The following is a 15164-nucleotide window of genomic DNA, read 5'->3' on the forward strand; positions in this document are numbered from 1 at the left end:
GAGTCTGCAGAGGGCCGGAGATAGGAAGTGAGTCAGGGAGGATTAGAAAAGCCAGATTAAAGAATTTTTAACGGAGGATGGTCAGACTCTTATCTGCCATGGTTTAAATCCAGCATACGTGATTGTGATATGTGGCCGTGTCAAACATCACAGGTAAAAACAAACGTACCATATGACCAAAATGAATGAATGAAGAGCTCAGTATGACGGATTTACCAGAATCCTGACACAATCAAGCACATCCTAACCAGACAGCTCCTTTAAAGGGATATTTCAATGTTTTTGAGGTTGTGTTGCACCAGGTCGTTGACATGAACAGCAGCTTCATGTAATCTAGTGCAGTGGTTCTCAACGTTGGGGTCGGGACCCCATTGGGGGTCGTGAGACACTGTGAGGGGGTCTCCAGTTGCCTTAAAAAACTAGGAATATTTAATTTACACTGTTGCCATGTTACACCAATTTTACCAGATTTCAACCCGTTGTCATTACATTTTACCACCATTTTTGCCACTTAAAAACAGTTTTGTTTTAAACCCTTTCCACCACTTTTTTTTCTGCCTGTTTTTGCCACTTCTAAACCAAATCTTGCCATTCTCTGCCTATTTTTGGCTCCAGTGACCCACTATTGCCACTATTATCCTCCTCATCAGGTCCACTCATCCTACATTACAGGTATATCCTTCTCTGGTAAAAACATCCCACTCTCACTCCTGATCACCAACCTAGGTGTCATATTTGACCCCCATCTCACCTTCGATTCTCTCATCAGACAACTCTGCAAGAGCTCCTACTTCCACCTCAGAAATATTGCTAAACTCTGGCCATCTCTCACCCTCCCAGATGCAGAGAAACTCGTCCACGCCTTTGTCTCCTCCAGGCTGGATTACTGCAATGCACTTCTCATCGGGATCCCAAGCAAGACCCTTCAAAAGCTCCAATATGTCCAAAACAGCGTAGCTAGGATCCTGATGAGAGTACGTAAATTTGAACACATCACACCAATCCTGCAATCCCCACACTGGCTTCCCATCAACTTCAGAATTCAATACAAAATCTCCCTCCTCACCCACCAGTGCATCTATGGCAATGCCCCATTGTATCTCAAAGAACTGTTAACCCCCCAAACCACCTCAAGACACCTCCGATCCAGCAACTCAAACTGCCTCCTTACACCCAGAACTAAGCTTCACATGATGGGGGACCGTGCCTTCTGCTCCTCCACACCTCGTCTCTGAACGCCCTCCCTGACCACATAAAAGCTCCACAGACAGTTGAATCTTTCAAAAAACAGCTCAAAACCTTCCTCTTTCAAAAAGCATTCATCAACGAACAGACATTTGCCACTCTGCCTCTAGATCCCACCCTGTGGGACTTTGGACTTAGCAGACCTCCGTTGTTTTTAAACTGTTTTTATTCCTGTTTTGTACTGTTCTTTCTCTGATTTTATTTTAATCCTGCTTTTATTCTATTTAAGCCTTTTACTCTTATGCACCTATTTGTTACACTTTGAGGTTTGTTTGTAAATGTCAAGTGCTTTATGAATAACATTTATTATTATTATTATTATTATAATTATTATTATTATTACTACTACTACTATTAACTAGGGCTAAAACGATTCCTTGAATTACCTGGGTAATTCAATTCAAAAAATTCGCTTACATCAGTCATGTATCCACATACGTCCACGTTGTATCGCGCCGGTATCGGTGTGCTGTGTTTCGCACGGACGGCTATTTATGTGGCACAATGCCCTTGTTTTCGCTGTTACAATAACTTAACATGCATGATACCAGGCGTGAAAATCACGAGGGAAGAGAAGTTGATGCAGTGATGTTTACAGGTGGGCCACTCGTCCTGCGTTTTTCTGCATCCACTGGCCACGCCTACACCTGTAAACCTACGCAGATCTCTGGGTTTACGCGCTGCCTACACGACTCGCAGCGCCCAGTTTGTCTGCAAACTTCAGGGAATTTCATAAACTCCTCTGATTGACCTGACGGTTTCACAGAAAACCTTCAGGCTTCACGATTCAAGTCCTGCTTTGGTGCTTTCCCTCTTTCTCTCTCTCTCTCTCCCCCTGCCCCCCGTCTCTCTCTCTCTCTCTCTTACCGCGTCAGCGCACTGACGTCTTGATTAGAGCGTATTTTTCAAAAGTTTCAGCATCCCGAACAATTTGATAAGACTTATACTGATAATGAATTGACACCAGTAACACAGAAACACGCTATTGCCACAGATGGTGACTGAGAGAGACTAAATAGGTTAAAGTTCATCATCATACAGTCAGGATTCAACAGGTCATAGAAGCAGCTTTATCCCTTAAAATGTGTTATCCATGTCAGTGGATGGTCTTAAAAGGTCAGATTTTTATTTTATGGTGGATGAACTCACAAACAAAAATGTTTAAAAATTAAGAGTGAACACCCTTTTGAAAAATCAACCATATTCCTGTAATCTAAAGGTTCACCTTGCAGACATCATCAGACCACTGTGTGAATGATGGAGCTTTATTCTTGTTATAATGTGAAATATTACTTTCATGCATAAACTAGAGGATTTTAAAATGATTAAGTGTCCCTTTACATTAATGACCAACTGGAAAATAAATATGAACTACAATGAAAGAAATAAAGAGTTTGCACCAAACATTTCCTGGTAAAGGATTGCTTAAACCCCAAATATGGAATAATCTTATATAATTATTTAACTTCTTTTCCTTGTAACTTTAAGAAATGTAAACTGTCATCAGAACTTCATTGCACTTTGTAAAATATATATTTTTTGAGAACCTGTACCAATCTTTAATATAGAGGTAGTTCATTTAAAGGACCACACTTCTTACCTCATTCATCTAATGCAACTTCTCTTGAAAAAGCAAAAGTGACTGATTAAAAAAAATGCAGTCTTTCTTATTAGGACACTCGATTAATCGTCCAAAGAATCCAAAGAGTACTCAACTACAAAAAGAATCTCTTGCTGCAGCCCTACTATTAACCCCCTTCACCACTTTTTACACCACATTTCACAATATGGCCATTTTTGCCAGTTTAAGCCATTTCCACCTATTTCTGTCTCACTTAATCCTTTTGTGCCAGTTTATATCAAGTTTTTTTAATCCAATTTCACCACATTTCCACCAATTTTTGCTACTTTAACACCATTTCAGCCACTTTTTAAATCCCCTGTTACCACTTAATATGCACATTTTTTTCCACTTTAACCATTTTTTTTTTCAAATTTTGGTTATTTTTTTGCCAGTTTGATCCAATTTTTGACACTTCTAACTAATTTTTCCAACTCCAGTTTCACCCCCTTACCAGCTTTGTTTGCCATTATTAACCCATTGTAGCTATTTTTAAAGTATTTTATTTCTGTTTTAAACAAAAGGATTACCATGGGCAGCCTTGTCTCCACATGACTGTTCTAGAATGTTCCTGACTGTTCAACCACCTCCAGGTACAGTGGGGGTCCCTGGTCTCTGACACCTTTATTTTGGGGATCGTGGGCTGAAAAGGATGAGAACCCCGGATCTAGTGAAAACAATGGTGGCTGCCCAGAAAGCCTCTGTGTTTGGATCTATTTTACAACGCAAGCTTCAGCTACACGCCATTATTTCAGCTCAGTTTTTCAGCTGACACGTTGTTTTCTAAAGTTTACAGCGACTGTAGGACAGTAGGTGAATAAAGCCACAGCCACAAACTAACTCTGATGATACATTTCCATTCAGCTCTTCTGGCCGAGTCGGAAAGTTAAAGGTTGGTAAAACAGGGGACTCTGGATGGGGAGTGATGCAGGCTGCAGGTGTCTGTGTGCCGCTATCCTCCATCAGAAATGTCCTGAAGAAGAGCTGACTCATGACAGCAGCAGCTCTCGTGTTCATGAGCTCACAGTTTACACACCTACACCACCAGGTAACTCAGGATCTCTCCTGCTAAGAGTCTTCTCTGGACCAAAGCTCATTTAACATGGACTAAGGAAACATGGAAAACTGTTCTGTGGTCAGAGGAAACCTTGGACGCCGTGTCCTGTGGACTAAAGAGGAGAGGAAGCAGCTTGTTCTCCTGGCTCAGGTCTAAAGCCTGCATCTCTGATGGTCTGGGGTTGCATTAGTGCCTATGGCGTGGGCAGCTCTAACATCTGGAAAGGAACTATCAATGCTGGAAAGCAGAGAGAGCTTTTAGAGCAACATCTGCTCCCATCCAGACAACGTCTCTGTCAGGGAAGGCTGCCACTATTTCAGCAAGACCATGCTAAACCACAGACCACATCCATCACAACAGCATGGCTTCACAGGAGGAGAGTCCGGGTCCTGAACTTGTCTGCCTACAGTCCAGATCTTTCACCAATAGAAAATATTTGGAGCATCAGAAAAGGAGGAATCCAGCAAAGAAGACCCAGATAGAATCCTACATCAGACAAGAATGGGACAACATTCCTCTCCCATCAGTTGGTCTCTTCACTTTCAAGATGTTTACAGATTGTTGTTAAAGAAGAGAGGATGATGCACTGGTAAATGGTGAAATGTCTCACTTGTTGATCTGTTGTTTCTGTTCTATTGGGAATCAAATCTGGGTTTATGATATTTGACAATCATAGACTTCAGTATTATTATTATTATGATTATTATTATCATTATCGTTATTATTATTATTATTACAAATATTATTATTATCATTATTATTTTTTATTATTATTATAATAATAGTAATTATTATTATTAAAAACTACTATGAAACGAATTGAATTGAACATGCCGATTAATGTGAGCTGACCTTTTTCTGTCTGTTACATGGTCCTGGATCATGGTCCTGGATCATGGTCCTGGATCATGGTCTTGGATCATGCCTTAATGAGGACTTCTTATTTAACAGAGTAAGGAACTGTGTTGTGTTTGCCTCCTGCAGCGCGATCTAAAAATACTGCGGCGATAACATTTATACCGCTGTGTACTCCCGGTTTTATAACCAAGATCCCCACATAGATTAACCTTATTGAGGACAGAGCCAAAGTACCTCTCCACAAATCAGATCAGACTTTTATTCTTAGTGTTTGGACTCCTAACTATCAGACTGGAGTGGAGACACTCATTTGAAGTACCACTTTTAGTTTTTAGGCAGGGCTATTCCAGGTTAAAACTTTATTGATCAGGATCTGAGTACTGGCCTCAGAGCGAGGGCTCTATTGAAACTGTAGCTGATATTCGTCTTCTTCATTCATTTGTATTTTAGCAGATAAATATCTGATTTAGGAACATTAACATGCCCGAAGCTCACCATCTTGTAAGTCTATGGGACGGTCACTTAAATCCCCTTTTACCACTTCTTATGCCTATTTTGGCCATTTATTGCTGCTTCTCTTATCTATTTTTGGCATCCTAACCCTTTTCTTCTACTTTAAAATCCCATTTCACTACCTTTTCCACCAATATTTGCCATTTTAACCCATTCGAGCTATTTTCAATCCATTTTAATTCTGTTTTTAGGAATAACTATGCAGATTTTTAAGAAGACTATTTACTACAGCACAAATGGATAAAAAAGGTATTTATTGCTCTGTTAAGAATTGTTTTTATTCAGGTTTAATATAAAATATGGTTATTGTAACTTAACTGTGAAGTGGACCATGGCTTTGCTGACCTTCATGGGCCCCCAGTTTAGGTGGGCCCCAGAAAGCTCTCCCTCTTGTCCCCCCACCTCTAGAATGTCCATGGCTGTGTCCAACCACCTCCAGGTACGGGGGGTGGGGGGGGGTGTCCCAGGTCTCTGGCACCTTTATTTTGGGGGTCCCCGGTCTCCTGCTTTAGATGAGCATCTCTCATTCAGGTGAGACCTGGCCAGGTGCATCAGATACAACACAGTTATGACATTTCTGAATGAGTCTTTCGGGATGTTCGTCCGTACCGCTACATACAGCTCAGTTCAGCAGGAAACGCTGCTCCTGCTCACCATCTGCTCTGTGAGGTCGATCTGCTAACATGACACCACAGTCAGGAAGGAAACCTGAGCCCAGAGCCAGCAGGGAGTAAATAAAAGTGATTGTGCAGTTAAAATGAGAGTATTCAGGCTGACATGATGTTAGATGCTGATCTAATGAGGAGATGGAGACTCTACCAACACCTGAAGCAGAGTGAGCTTTACTCAGAAACAACTTCCAGGTCCATAATCTGATCAACTCATCCTGCCAACGCGCTGCTTTTAGATCCATGCTGGTGAAAAAGACTGGAGTGATTCAGCTTCTCAGAAGTTTTTACACTCATCAGAGCATCCTGAAGGAGGAAGAACAGACGACAGTAAGAGTTTATTTATAAGGCCATATTACCTTTGCCTCACATATTACCGTCATGCACTGTCAATGAGGGAATAAAATAGCATCAAAATAAATTGCATGTTTTAGGCTTTTATTGATTTTATAAAGCAATCATGGTCAAAATAATTCAGCTTTTTCCACAAAGTGATGCCAGTAAATAAAAATCGGTAATATAAAATAAGTGAGTGCATAAATATTCCTCATTCAAGTCAGGTTTTGGAAAAGTCTCCTCTGTCTGCAGTCTCAGCTCTGAGTCTGTGTGGATAGGTCTCAGTCTCAGTCCCTCTGAGTCTGTGTGGATAGGTCTCAGTCTCAGTCCCTCTGAGTCTGTGTGGATAGGTCTCAGTCTCTCTGAGTCTGTGTGGATAGGTCTCAGTCTCTCTGAGTCTGTGTGGATAGGTCTCAGTCCCTCTGAGTCTGTGTGGATAGGTCTCAGTCTCTCTGAGTCTGTGTGGATAGGTCTCAGTCCCTCTGAGTCTGTGTGGATAGGTCTCAGTCTCTCTGAGTCTGTGTGGATAGGTCTCAGTCTCAGCTCTGAGTCTGTGTGGATAGGTCTCAGTCTCTCTGAGTCTGTGTGGATAGGTCTCAGTCCCTCTGAGTCTGTGTGGATAGGTCTCAGTCCCTCTGAGTCTGTGTGGATAGGTCTCAGTCCCTCTGAGTCTGTGTGGATAGGTCTCAGTCTCTCTGAGTCTGTGTGGATAGGTCTCAGTCTCTCTGAGTCTGTGTGGATAGGTCTCAGTCTCTCTGAGTCTGTGTGGATAGGTCTCAGACCATCTGAGTCTGTGTGGATAGGTCTCAGTCTCAGCTCTGAGTCTGTGTGGATAGGTCTCAGTCTCTCTGAGTCTGTGTGGATAGGTCTCAGTCTCTCTGAGTCTGTGTGGATAGGTCTCAGTCCCTCTGAGTCTGTGTGGATAGGTCTCAGTCCCTCTGAGTCTGTGTGGATAGGTCTCAGTCCCTCTGAGTCTGTGTGGATAGGTCTCAGTCTCTCTGAGTCTGTGTGGATAGGTCTCAGTCTCTCTGAGTCTGTGTGGATAGGTCTCAGTCTCTCTGAGTCTGTGTGGATAGGTCTCAGTCTCTCTGAGTCTGTGTGGATAGGTCTCAGTCTCAGCTCTGAGTCTGTGTGGATAGGTCTCAGTCTCTCTGAGTCTGTGTGGATAGGTCTCAGTCTCAGCTCTGAGTCTGTGTGGATAGGTCTCAGTCTCTCTGAGTCTGTGTGGATAGGTCTCAGTCTCTCTGAGTCTGTGTGGATAGGTCTCAGTCCCTCTGAGTCTGTGTGGATAGGTCTCAGTCTCAGCTCTGAGTCTGTGTGGATAGGTCTCAGTCTCTCTGAGTCTGTGTGGATAGGTCTCAGTCTCAGCTCTGAGTCTGTGTGGATAGGTCTCAGTCTCTCTGAGTCTGTGTGGATAGGTCTCAGTCCCTCTGAGTCTGTGTGGATAGGTCTCAGTCCCTCTGAGTCTGTGTGGATAGGTCTCAGTCTCTCTGAGTCTGTGTGGATAGGTCTCAGTCAGGATCAAACATCTGGACTCTGGAATTTTACTCCATCCTTCTTTGATAAACTGCTCCAGCTCTGTCAGGTTGATCAGGGATCAGGACTGAACAGACATCAATCCTTCATTACAAGGGTGTCAAACCCAATCACAGCAGGGGCCGGGTTCTGACTCTGGGTCTTACCTGATGGCCTAACGGGGTCCACATTTAACCATAAATGTTAACCTCACTTTCACCAGAAATTACTTATGGGGGAGAAAAAACTTAGCACTGATGAAAAATGATTTTGATATTAAAAAAATTAACATGATAGGTCTAAAGGCTCGAAATTTTAGATGAAAAATTCAAACTTACTGGTTCAAAAGTTAAAAGCGTTACATCTAAAGTCAAAATAATGTATTTAAAAAGCAAATTTAAGAGATAGAAAGTTAAAATCATGATTTTTGATGGTGAAAATATGAGATAAAAGTCAAGATCACAAGTTTAAAAGGTCAAATGTTTCAAATTCAAAACTGTGTGTATTAAAGGTAAAAACAATAAGATAAAGTTCGTATTCATTAGTTTTAAAGGTCAAAATAAGATATAAAAGTCAACATTAGGAGTATAAAATGTCAAAATGTGAGAAAAAAGTAAAAATCATGAGTTTTCAAATGTCAAAATAAGAGATAAAATTCAAAATCATGAATTTTGAAAGTCAAAATATTGCTCAAAATTTAAAATTGGTGATCTGAAGGGTCAAATATAGATAAAAGTCAAAACTATGAGATGAAAAGGTCAAAATATGAGATAAATTTCAAAATCATGAGTTGTAATGGTGAAAATGTGAGATAAAATAAGAAATTGAGTTTAAAGGATCAAACTTTTACTTAAAATTTAAAATTGTGATTCTAAAAGTTCAAAATATAAGACAAAAATTTAAAACCATAACTTTGTCATAACTGTGAGATACAACATTAAAAATATGAAATGAAAACAAATTCCTTTTCTACGTTCCTAAATTTTAAACAAATAATTTCTACTCTTTACTATTTATAATTTTTATAACTCATCAAAGTTTAGTTCACATTTTTGTACTGGCAGAAATCTGCAGACCTCATACTGGTGGACCAGTTCTAATAAAAATATGATATGATCTGGTGGGCCGGGTATAACTGCACCACGGGCCGGACTTGGCCCCCAGGTCTTAAGTTTGACACCCCTGCTCTATTAGATTGAGGTCTGGGCCTTGACTCTGCCACTCCAGAATATTCCCATTTCTGTGTAGCTTTCTCTGGATGCTTTGGCTCATTGTCTGACCAGGACATAAATCTTCTCTGAGCCGTAGTTCTCTGTCAGACTGAAGAAGATTGTCCTCCAGGATTCATTTTACCCTCTACCTTTACAAGCCTTTCAGGGCCGTCTGCTGAGAAGCATCCCCACAGCATGATGCTGCCACCAGCGTGCTCCACAGTGGGGATGGTGTGTTTGTGGTGATGTCAGTGTTTGCGTCTTGTCTGATGGTCTCAAAGCTCCATTCTGGTCTCATCAGACCAAAGAGCTTTCTTCCTCTTGACCATGGAGTCTCCCACAGTCCTTCTGGTGAACTCTAGTCCAGATTGAATCTGAGTTTTCTTCAACAGTGTCTTTCTCTTTGCCACTCTCCCATAAAGCTCTGACTGGTGAAGAACCCGGCCAACAGTTGTTGTCTGCAGAGTCTCTCCATCTCAGCTGCTGAAGCTTGGAGCTCCTTCAGAGCAGTCATAGGTGTCTTGGTGTCCTCTCTCACTAGTCTCCTTCTTGCACGCCCACTCAGTGTGTGAGGACGGTCTGATCTAGGCAGATTTACACATGTGACATGTTCCTTCATTTCTTCATGATGGATTTAACTGAACTCTGGGGGATGTTCAGAGACTTGGAGATGTGATGATATGAACTGTCTTCCATTCTTTCTATTTATAAACGCTTTTTAACTATCATCTGTAAAAGTCCTTCAGAAGGTTCACGGCCCTCTCTGAATTCTCTTTCGTTTCTTTGTCCTTTCACAATAAGAGCATGTTTGGAGCTCAGTGGGTCAGCGGCGGTCCCGACGCCCCGCCCTCTGTGCCGTAACGATCCGGTCAGTTTGCCAGTGTTACTTCAGATCACCTGTAGTACACCTGAATGTTTCCTAAAGTGGCGTCCTGTTGATCTGGTTTATTTTGGGCGATGGTCAGGCTGGATGTGGGCGCATCAGAGGATCAAACCGATTATCCAGAAACAGATTTACACACAGCCTCCAGCTTTCCTCCTCAGGATCCAAATGTTCTTGGGATTAGAGCCACAGCTGGAGCAGAGCCAGCCTCCCAAACTGAACACTAGCTCGCCTTTTTATAACCTGTCACCGCTGCGTGGGCGACCAGAAGAGGCCGCTTCATCAGACGAGGCCTTACCTAACCTACAAATCCAAAAATATAGAGGCTCAGAAAAGGCTGCTCTATTTATTCACTGACAACCACGCCAAGATATTTCACTGAAGAACTTTCATCACCTTTAGTCCAACTGCTGACTTATACAACCCAACCGAAAACCACCTGAAGTCTTTAGGAAGAATTAATAAGAGGTAAAAGTATACGTAATACCCTGGTTACAGAAATATGTGCACCCCTAGACTAATCCTTCCTTAAAAACCTGCCAAAGCAGCAGTTAGAGCAGTCAGGCTTTTAGATAGAAGAGTACCAGAGTAATCTCCAGAGACTATAAATATTCATCTCCTAAGATGTTTTAGCCTTTTATTGATTTTATAAAGGGCTGCAAGGTGGCACAGGGGTTAGCGCTGTTACCTCACAGCAAGAAGGCCTTTCTGTGCAGAGTTTACATGTTCTCTCCGTGCACGCGCAGGTTCTCTCCAAACAAACTCCCCCAAGTATCCATCTCCAAATCATTACTTAAATTCCTTAAAAATTTTTAAAATATTTTTAAGGTATTCCATAAAAATTACCCCCGATCGATTAAGTTTTTATGTTGGGATTCCTTTGCTCACGGGACTGCAGAGCGATTTTCTATTTTAAGGGCAGCTGACGGAGCTATCAGTGTGATGTCAGAGCAAATAATCAAAATATTAAAATGACTGTTTAGTGCGAACTGTAATGGACTGAAATGAATATTTTGTCAGGCTGGTCATTTTGATCACACATTAAAGCAAATTTTCAAGTCCTATATGTTTCCTGGCCAGGTAATGAGAAATCAATTTTTTAGAACATTGCAAGATTCGAACCCAGGACTACGTGATTAAAAGTCCGCCATATTGCCCCCCAGCCACTTGATTAACACATCCACTATCAGCGGAGTAATGTGATTTAGATGTCAACATTGGTGGGTGCCATTTAGCTCCATGCAAGACAGACAGTCTTTCTCTTCCCCTGTTGTTTATATAAATATAAATGTTACAGACCACTCCATCGATCTTATTGCTAACATCACCTGGCTCATACAGCGTCATAATGGGGATTTCTGTTAAACACAACACAATGAACCCCTGTCTTGTAGAAATGGCAATTCAACCACTGCTGTGATATGATTTTGGAGATAAGGAAGTCATTATCTTATTCACTCTTTCAATGAAAATATGAATAATAACAATAACAGTATAATACGATAACATTTCTCCTCCCACACTGACGTTATATAGAGCCCTTACTAAGTCTTAACTGCTGCCTCCTGTGTGATGAGAAAGGCAGCCTTTCCTGTGAGCCTGCGCTGAGGGCAACAGACCCAACCTTCACGCTTACAGGTCTCAGTACACGCTTACGGATCTGAGTACAAATCGTGCACGGAACAAGTGTTGCAAAAGCCCCGTGTGTATGACAGCCAATTGCGAGGCAGATTCTGAACCAAAACGAACCAAGTCCACAATTACTAATTGGTCTATATATTTGCAGATCTGTGCATGCATTTGTGGATTTGTGCGCAGGTCTTTGAACACATTTGCAAATACTTTTACGACAATAATAGCTCCATAGCAGAGGACCTCTTCTGTACCTGAAGGTGGCTGAACACAGCCATGAACATTCTAGAATAGTCATGTGGAGACACGGTCACCCATGGGGGTGACCTATCAAAGAAACACATTTTAATTCATTTGTGTCGTAAGCAGCCCTCTTAAAAATGTAAATCCTTTTGATGAAAAGAGAATTCAAATACAATAAAAATAGCTCAAATTGGTTAATAATGGCAAGACATGGTGGGAAAGGTGTAGAATTGGATTTTAAAAATAGCAGAAATGGTTAGAAATGCCAAAAATTAGATAAATGAGGCAAAATAACCAAAAAAGGCAAAAATGGGCTTATTTAGTGGTAGAAGTGAATTCAAAAGTGGCTGAAATTGTGTTAAAGTGGCAAAAATAGGTGGAAATTTTGTGAAATGGGATGAAAATTGATATAAACTGGCAAAAAAGGGTTAGCTGAGGCAGAAAAAGTCAGAAACTGGCATAAATGGGTATATTAAATTGGGAAATAAGAAGTGGTGGAAAGGGTTTCAAATGACAAAAAATGTGTTAAGTTGCAAAAATGTGTTAAATTTCATAAAATTGGTGGGGAAAGTAATAAAAATTGGTTAAATTTGACAAAATTGATGTAAGTGGCAACAGTGTCATTTAAAAAATGTTCTTAGTTTTTTAAGGCATCTGGAGACCCCCTCTCAGTGTCTTGCAACCCCAAAAGGGGTCCTGACCCCAAGGTTGAGAACCCCTGCCCTATGCAACTGGCTTGTGAAACCTGCTTAGAAAAAAATCCAAATTATTAGGCATATTTAAACTAAAAAAAAAAAAATAATGCAATAGTTACTTTCCTTTGCAACTAGTTACTTTTATAGTGGAGTATTTCAGTTACTGACTCAGTTACTTTTGGGGAGAAGTAACTAGTAACTGTAACTAATTACTTTTTAAAGTAATGTGCCCAACACTGGTCCTGATCAAAATCTTAAGATCAGTTGAAAAATTGCAAGACTGTGCAATTTTCGCTGTTAGGGACGCCAATGTCGTATATGACAATAAAGTGCATGGTTTATAAAAACATTAATAACTTTTGAACAATAAGTGATAGATGCTTATCGTGTTTTTCCTGTGGAAGCTGAGGGTTTCGCCATTCATTTGCTACCTTGGACGTCCCTGTAGCCCTAAAGGACGCTGTTCTAATGAGCCTGAAACTTCGGTGACTTTTCAGGGTCTTTAAAGATTAAATCCACTGCGTTGGAGCCGATTATAGATGCCGTTTTATCCATTTTTAATCAATTTTTCGATCGTGTTTTGATTATCTTCTGTGGGTGCCGCCATCTTTGTTTTGGGCAGTGAGGTCATTTCGTCATACAATAAATCTTGGGATGATTTTCAACCAATCAGAAGGTGGTGCATCTCTCAGTCATGCTGCCTATAACTGCGCACGCCCAGACACTTCAGTTTTGAGACGGACTACAGAGCAGATAGAGCGATACAGAGAAAGAAGAAGGCATTCAACAGGACCGGCCCAAGCTTACTTGGGGCCCTTAGCAAAGTTTGATTGGGGGCCCCCCAACCGCTGATCACTGTTCTGATGCAGTCAATGCTAGATAATCTGCACATGTGCAACTAATCTAAACCCCAGTGGAGAAAAATTAGAACTTGAGATTTTGTTCATTCAATTTCAAACCACATTAAAGATTTTGAGAGAAATTTAACGTACGTCACGTACATTACCAGTTAAACCTGAAATGATTTGTTTCTGTTGATTCTCTAAATGAGTTAAACTAGACTCATGTATCTGACCAGTGTGTATGAACTGTCTCTTTAGTCCACTGATGATCACCCCTGTACATGATGATAGTGACTATTATTCCAGACTCTGGACCCACCGGCATGCATGCAGTAAACTGAGCTGTGAGCCGGACTGTTGTGGATCTGGAGAGGACTGTGATTGTCTCTGGGAGATCAGGAAGTCCTCCACCCCTCTGTCTCTGCTGGGATGTTCTGGGTTTTACCTTTCTGCACACAGATGAAGACAGTTTCCTGTCCCCCCTCTCTGTTCTGGACTGTCTGATAGGAGACGGCTGGAGCCCCTTGAGGTCCTGAAGTCTGTAGGAGTGGACATCTGTGAAGCAGATGGACTTCTTCCTCTTTTTCTTCTCTGTCAGTCGTTCTTTAGGAGACCCTCCTCATCAGCAGCATCCAAACTAAAACATAAAATCAATCTTTTTAATGTGTTAATGGTAATAACTTACATTTATGTACAAAACACAGAAATCAGAGCTGGAAAGTAACCAACTACATTTACTCAAGTTATTGTAATAGAGTAGCATTTTTGTGTACTTGTTCTTCTTTGAGTACTTTTCAAATTCACTACTTTTACTTTTACTTAAATACATTTTGAGGGAAGTATTGTACCTCACTACATTTTAAAAAGTATTAAGAACTGAGTAAAAAAAAACACCAAAAGCCAAAATGAAGAGATTTTAGCTTTCAGCCAACAAGAAAATGTCCTGAAGTTTGACTTTCACAGCACATGACGGACAGCAGAGAGAGAATAATTCCACATTTCATCCTAAAACAGCTGCTGGATTTGACTTTAGGTTAAGTCTCACCTTTTAACAACAACCTGGTTATAGATTCATGTTCTCTTGTAGTTATTTCACATTAAGAAAAGATCAGATTTTACTGTAAAACCTCCTCAGGTATCAAAAATAGCTACTCAGTACTTTGAGTAAATTTTAAATGACTTTTTACTTTTTCTTGAGTAGATTTACAGATTATTACTTTTACTTCTACTTAAGTATATTTTATCCAAAGTAACTTTACTTTTACTTCAGTGCAATAATCTTAGTGATGCACGATAACTATTTTTTTGAACTGATACAATAACCGATAATTTCCTACTCCTGATGACCGATAATAACCGATATATTTTTTGAAATTGTTGATTTAACAAAAGAAGTTTATTTGGAAGAAGGGGTTAATATGTAGTGAGCAAAGATATTCATAACGAATTTTAACTAATATCACTCCTGTTTTTCAAAAAACAAAGAACTACTCTGACTTTATAACTGTTATTACAGTTAACTTTTTTTAGTTGAACATTTGTGTACCAAGTACAGCAGACACAAACTGACAGACGGTTTTCCCCCATTAAACCAAATAACAGGCTGTTATGCTGAACAAATGGAGATATTTAGGGGTCTGTTTTTTTCTTTTTTGCTTAAGCCAGAATTAAAGCGAGCTGATGTTTGACATAAAGATTAAAAATATGCACTGCCATCAGTCATATCAGAGATAGGTTAAGGATGTGAAGTCCTCCGTGGTCTGTGGCTAACTTCTGTTCCTAACGTGGATCAGACTGAATGAAACCACGTCAACCAGAGCAGGCAGGTCTACGTCTATGAAAGCA

General features: G+C 40.6%; 1 protein-coding gene across 3 annotated transcripts in view; it reads right to left on the reverse strand.

Moving 5' to 3' along the window:
• Nucleotides 1–4767: 4767 nt before the first annotated feature.
• dub (duboraya) overlaps nt 4768–15164 on the reverse strand; it is a 47627-nt gene continuing 37230 nt past the window's right edge. Inside the window, exons 7-8 of one of the 3 annotated variants that reach the window (XR_005992701.1) lie at nt 13639–13956; nt 4768–6268 (exon numbers count right to left, since the gene is read on the reverse strand). Coding sequence is in view for 1 of the 3 variants with exons in the window: in XM_041802238.1 (XP_041658172.1) it covers nt 13942–13956 (15 nt within the window). In the remaining 2 variants the exon portion in view is untranslated. Of the gene's footprint in view, nt 6269–13608; nt 13957–15164 lie in introns of those variants that run through there. The other 2 variants (XR_005992702.1, XM_041802238.1) reach the window with 2 other exon arrangements.

Source organism: Cheilinus undulatus, linkage group 12 (genome assembly GCF_018320785.1).
Source record: "Cheilinus undulatus linkage group 12, ASM1832078v1, whole genome shotgun sequence".
NCBI classification, from domain to species: Eukaryota; Metazoa; Chordata; class Actinopteri; order Labriformes; family Labridae; genus Cheilinus; species Cheilinus undulatus.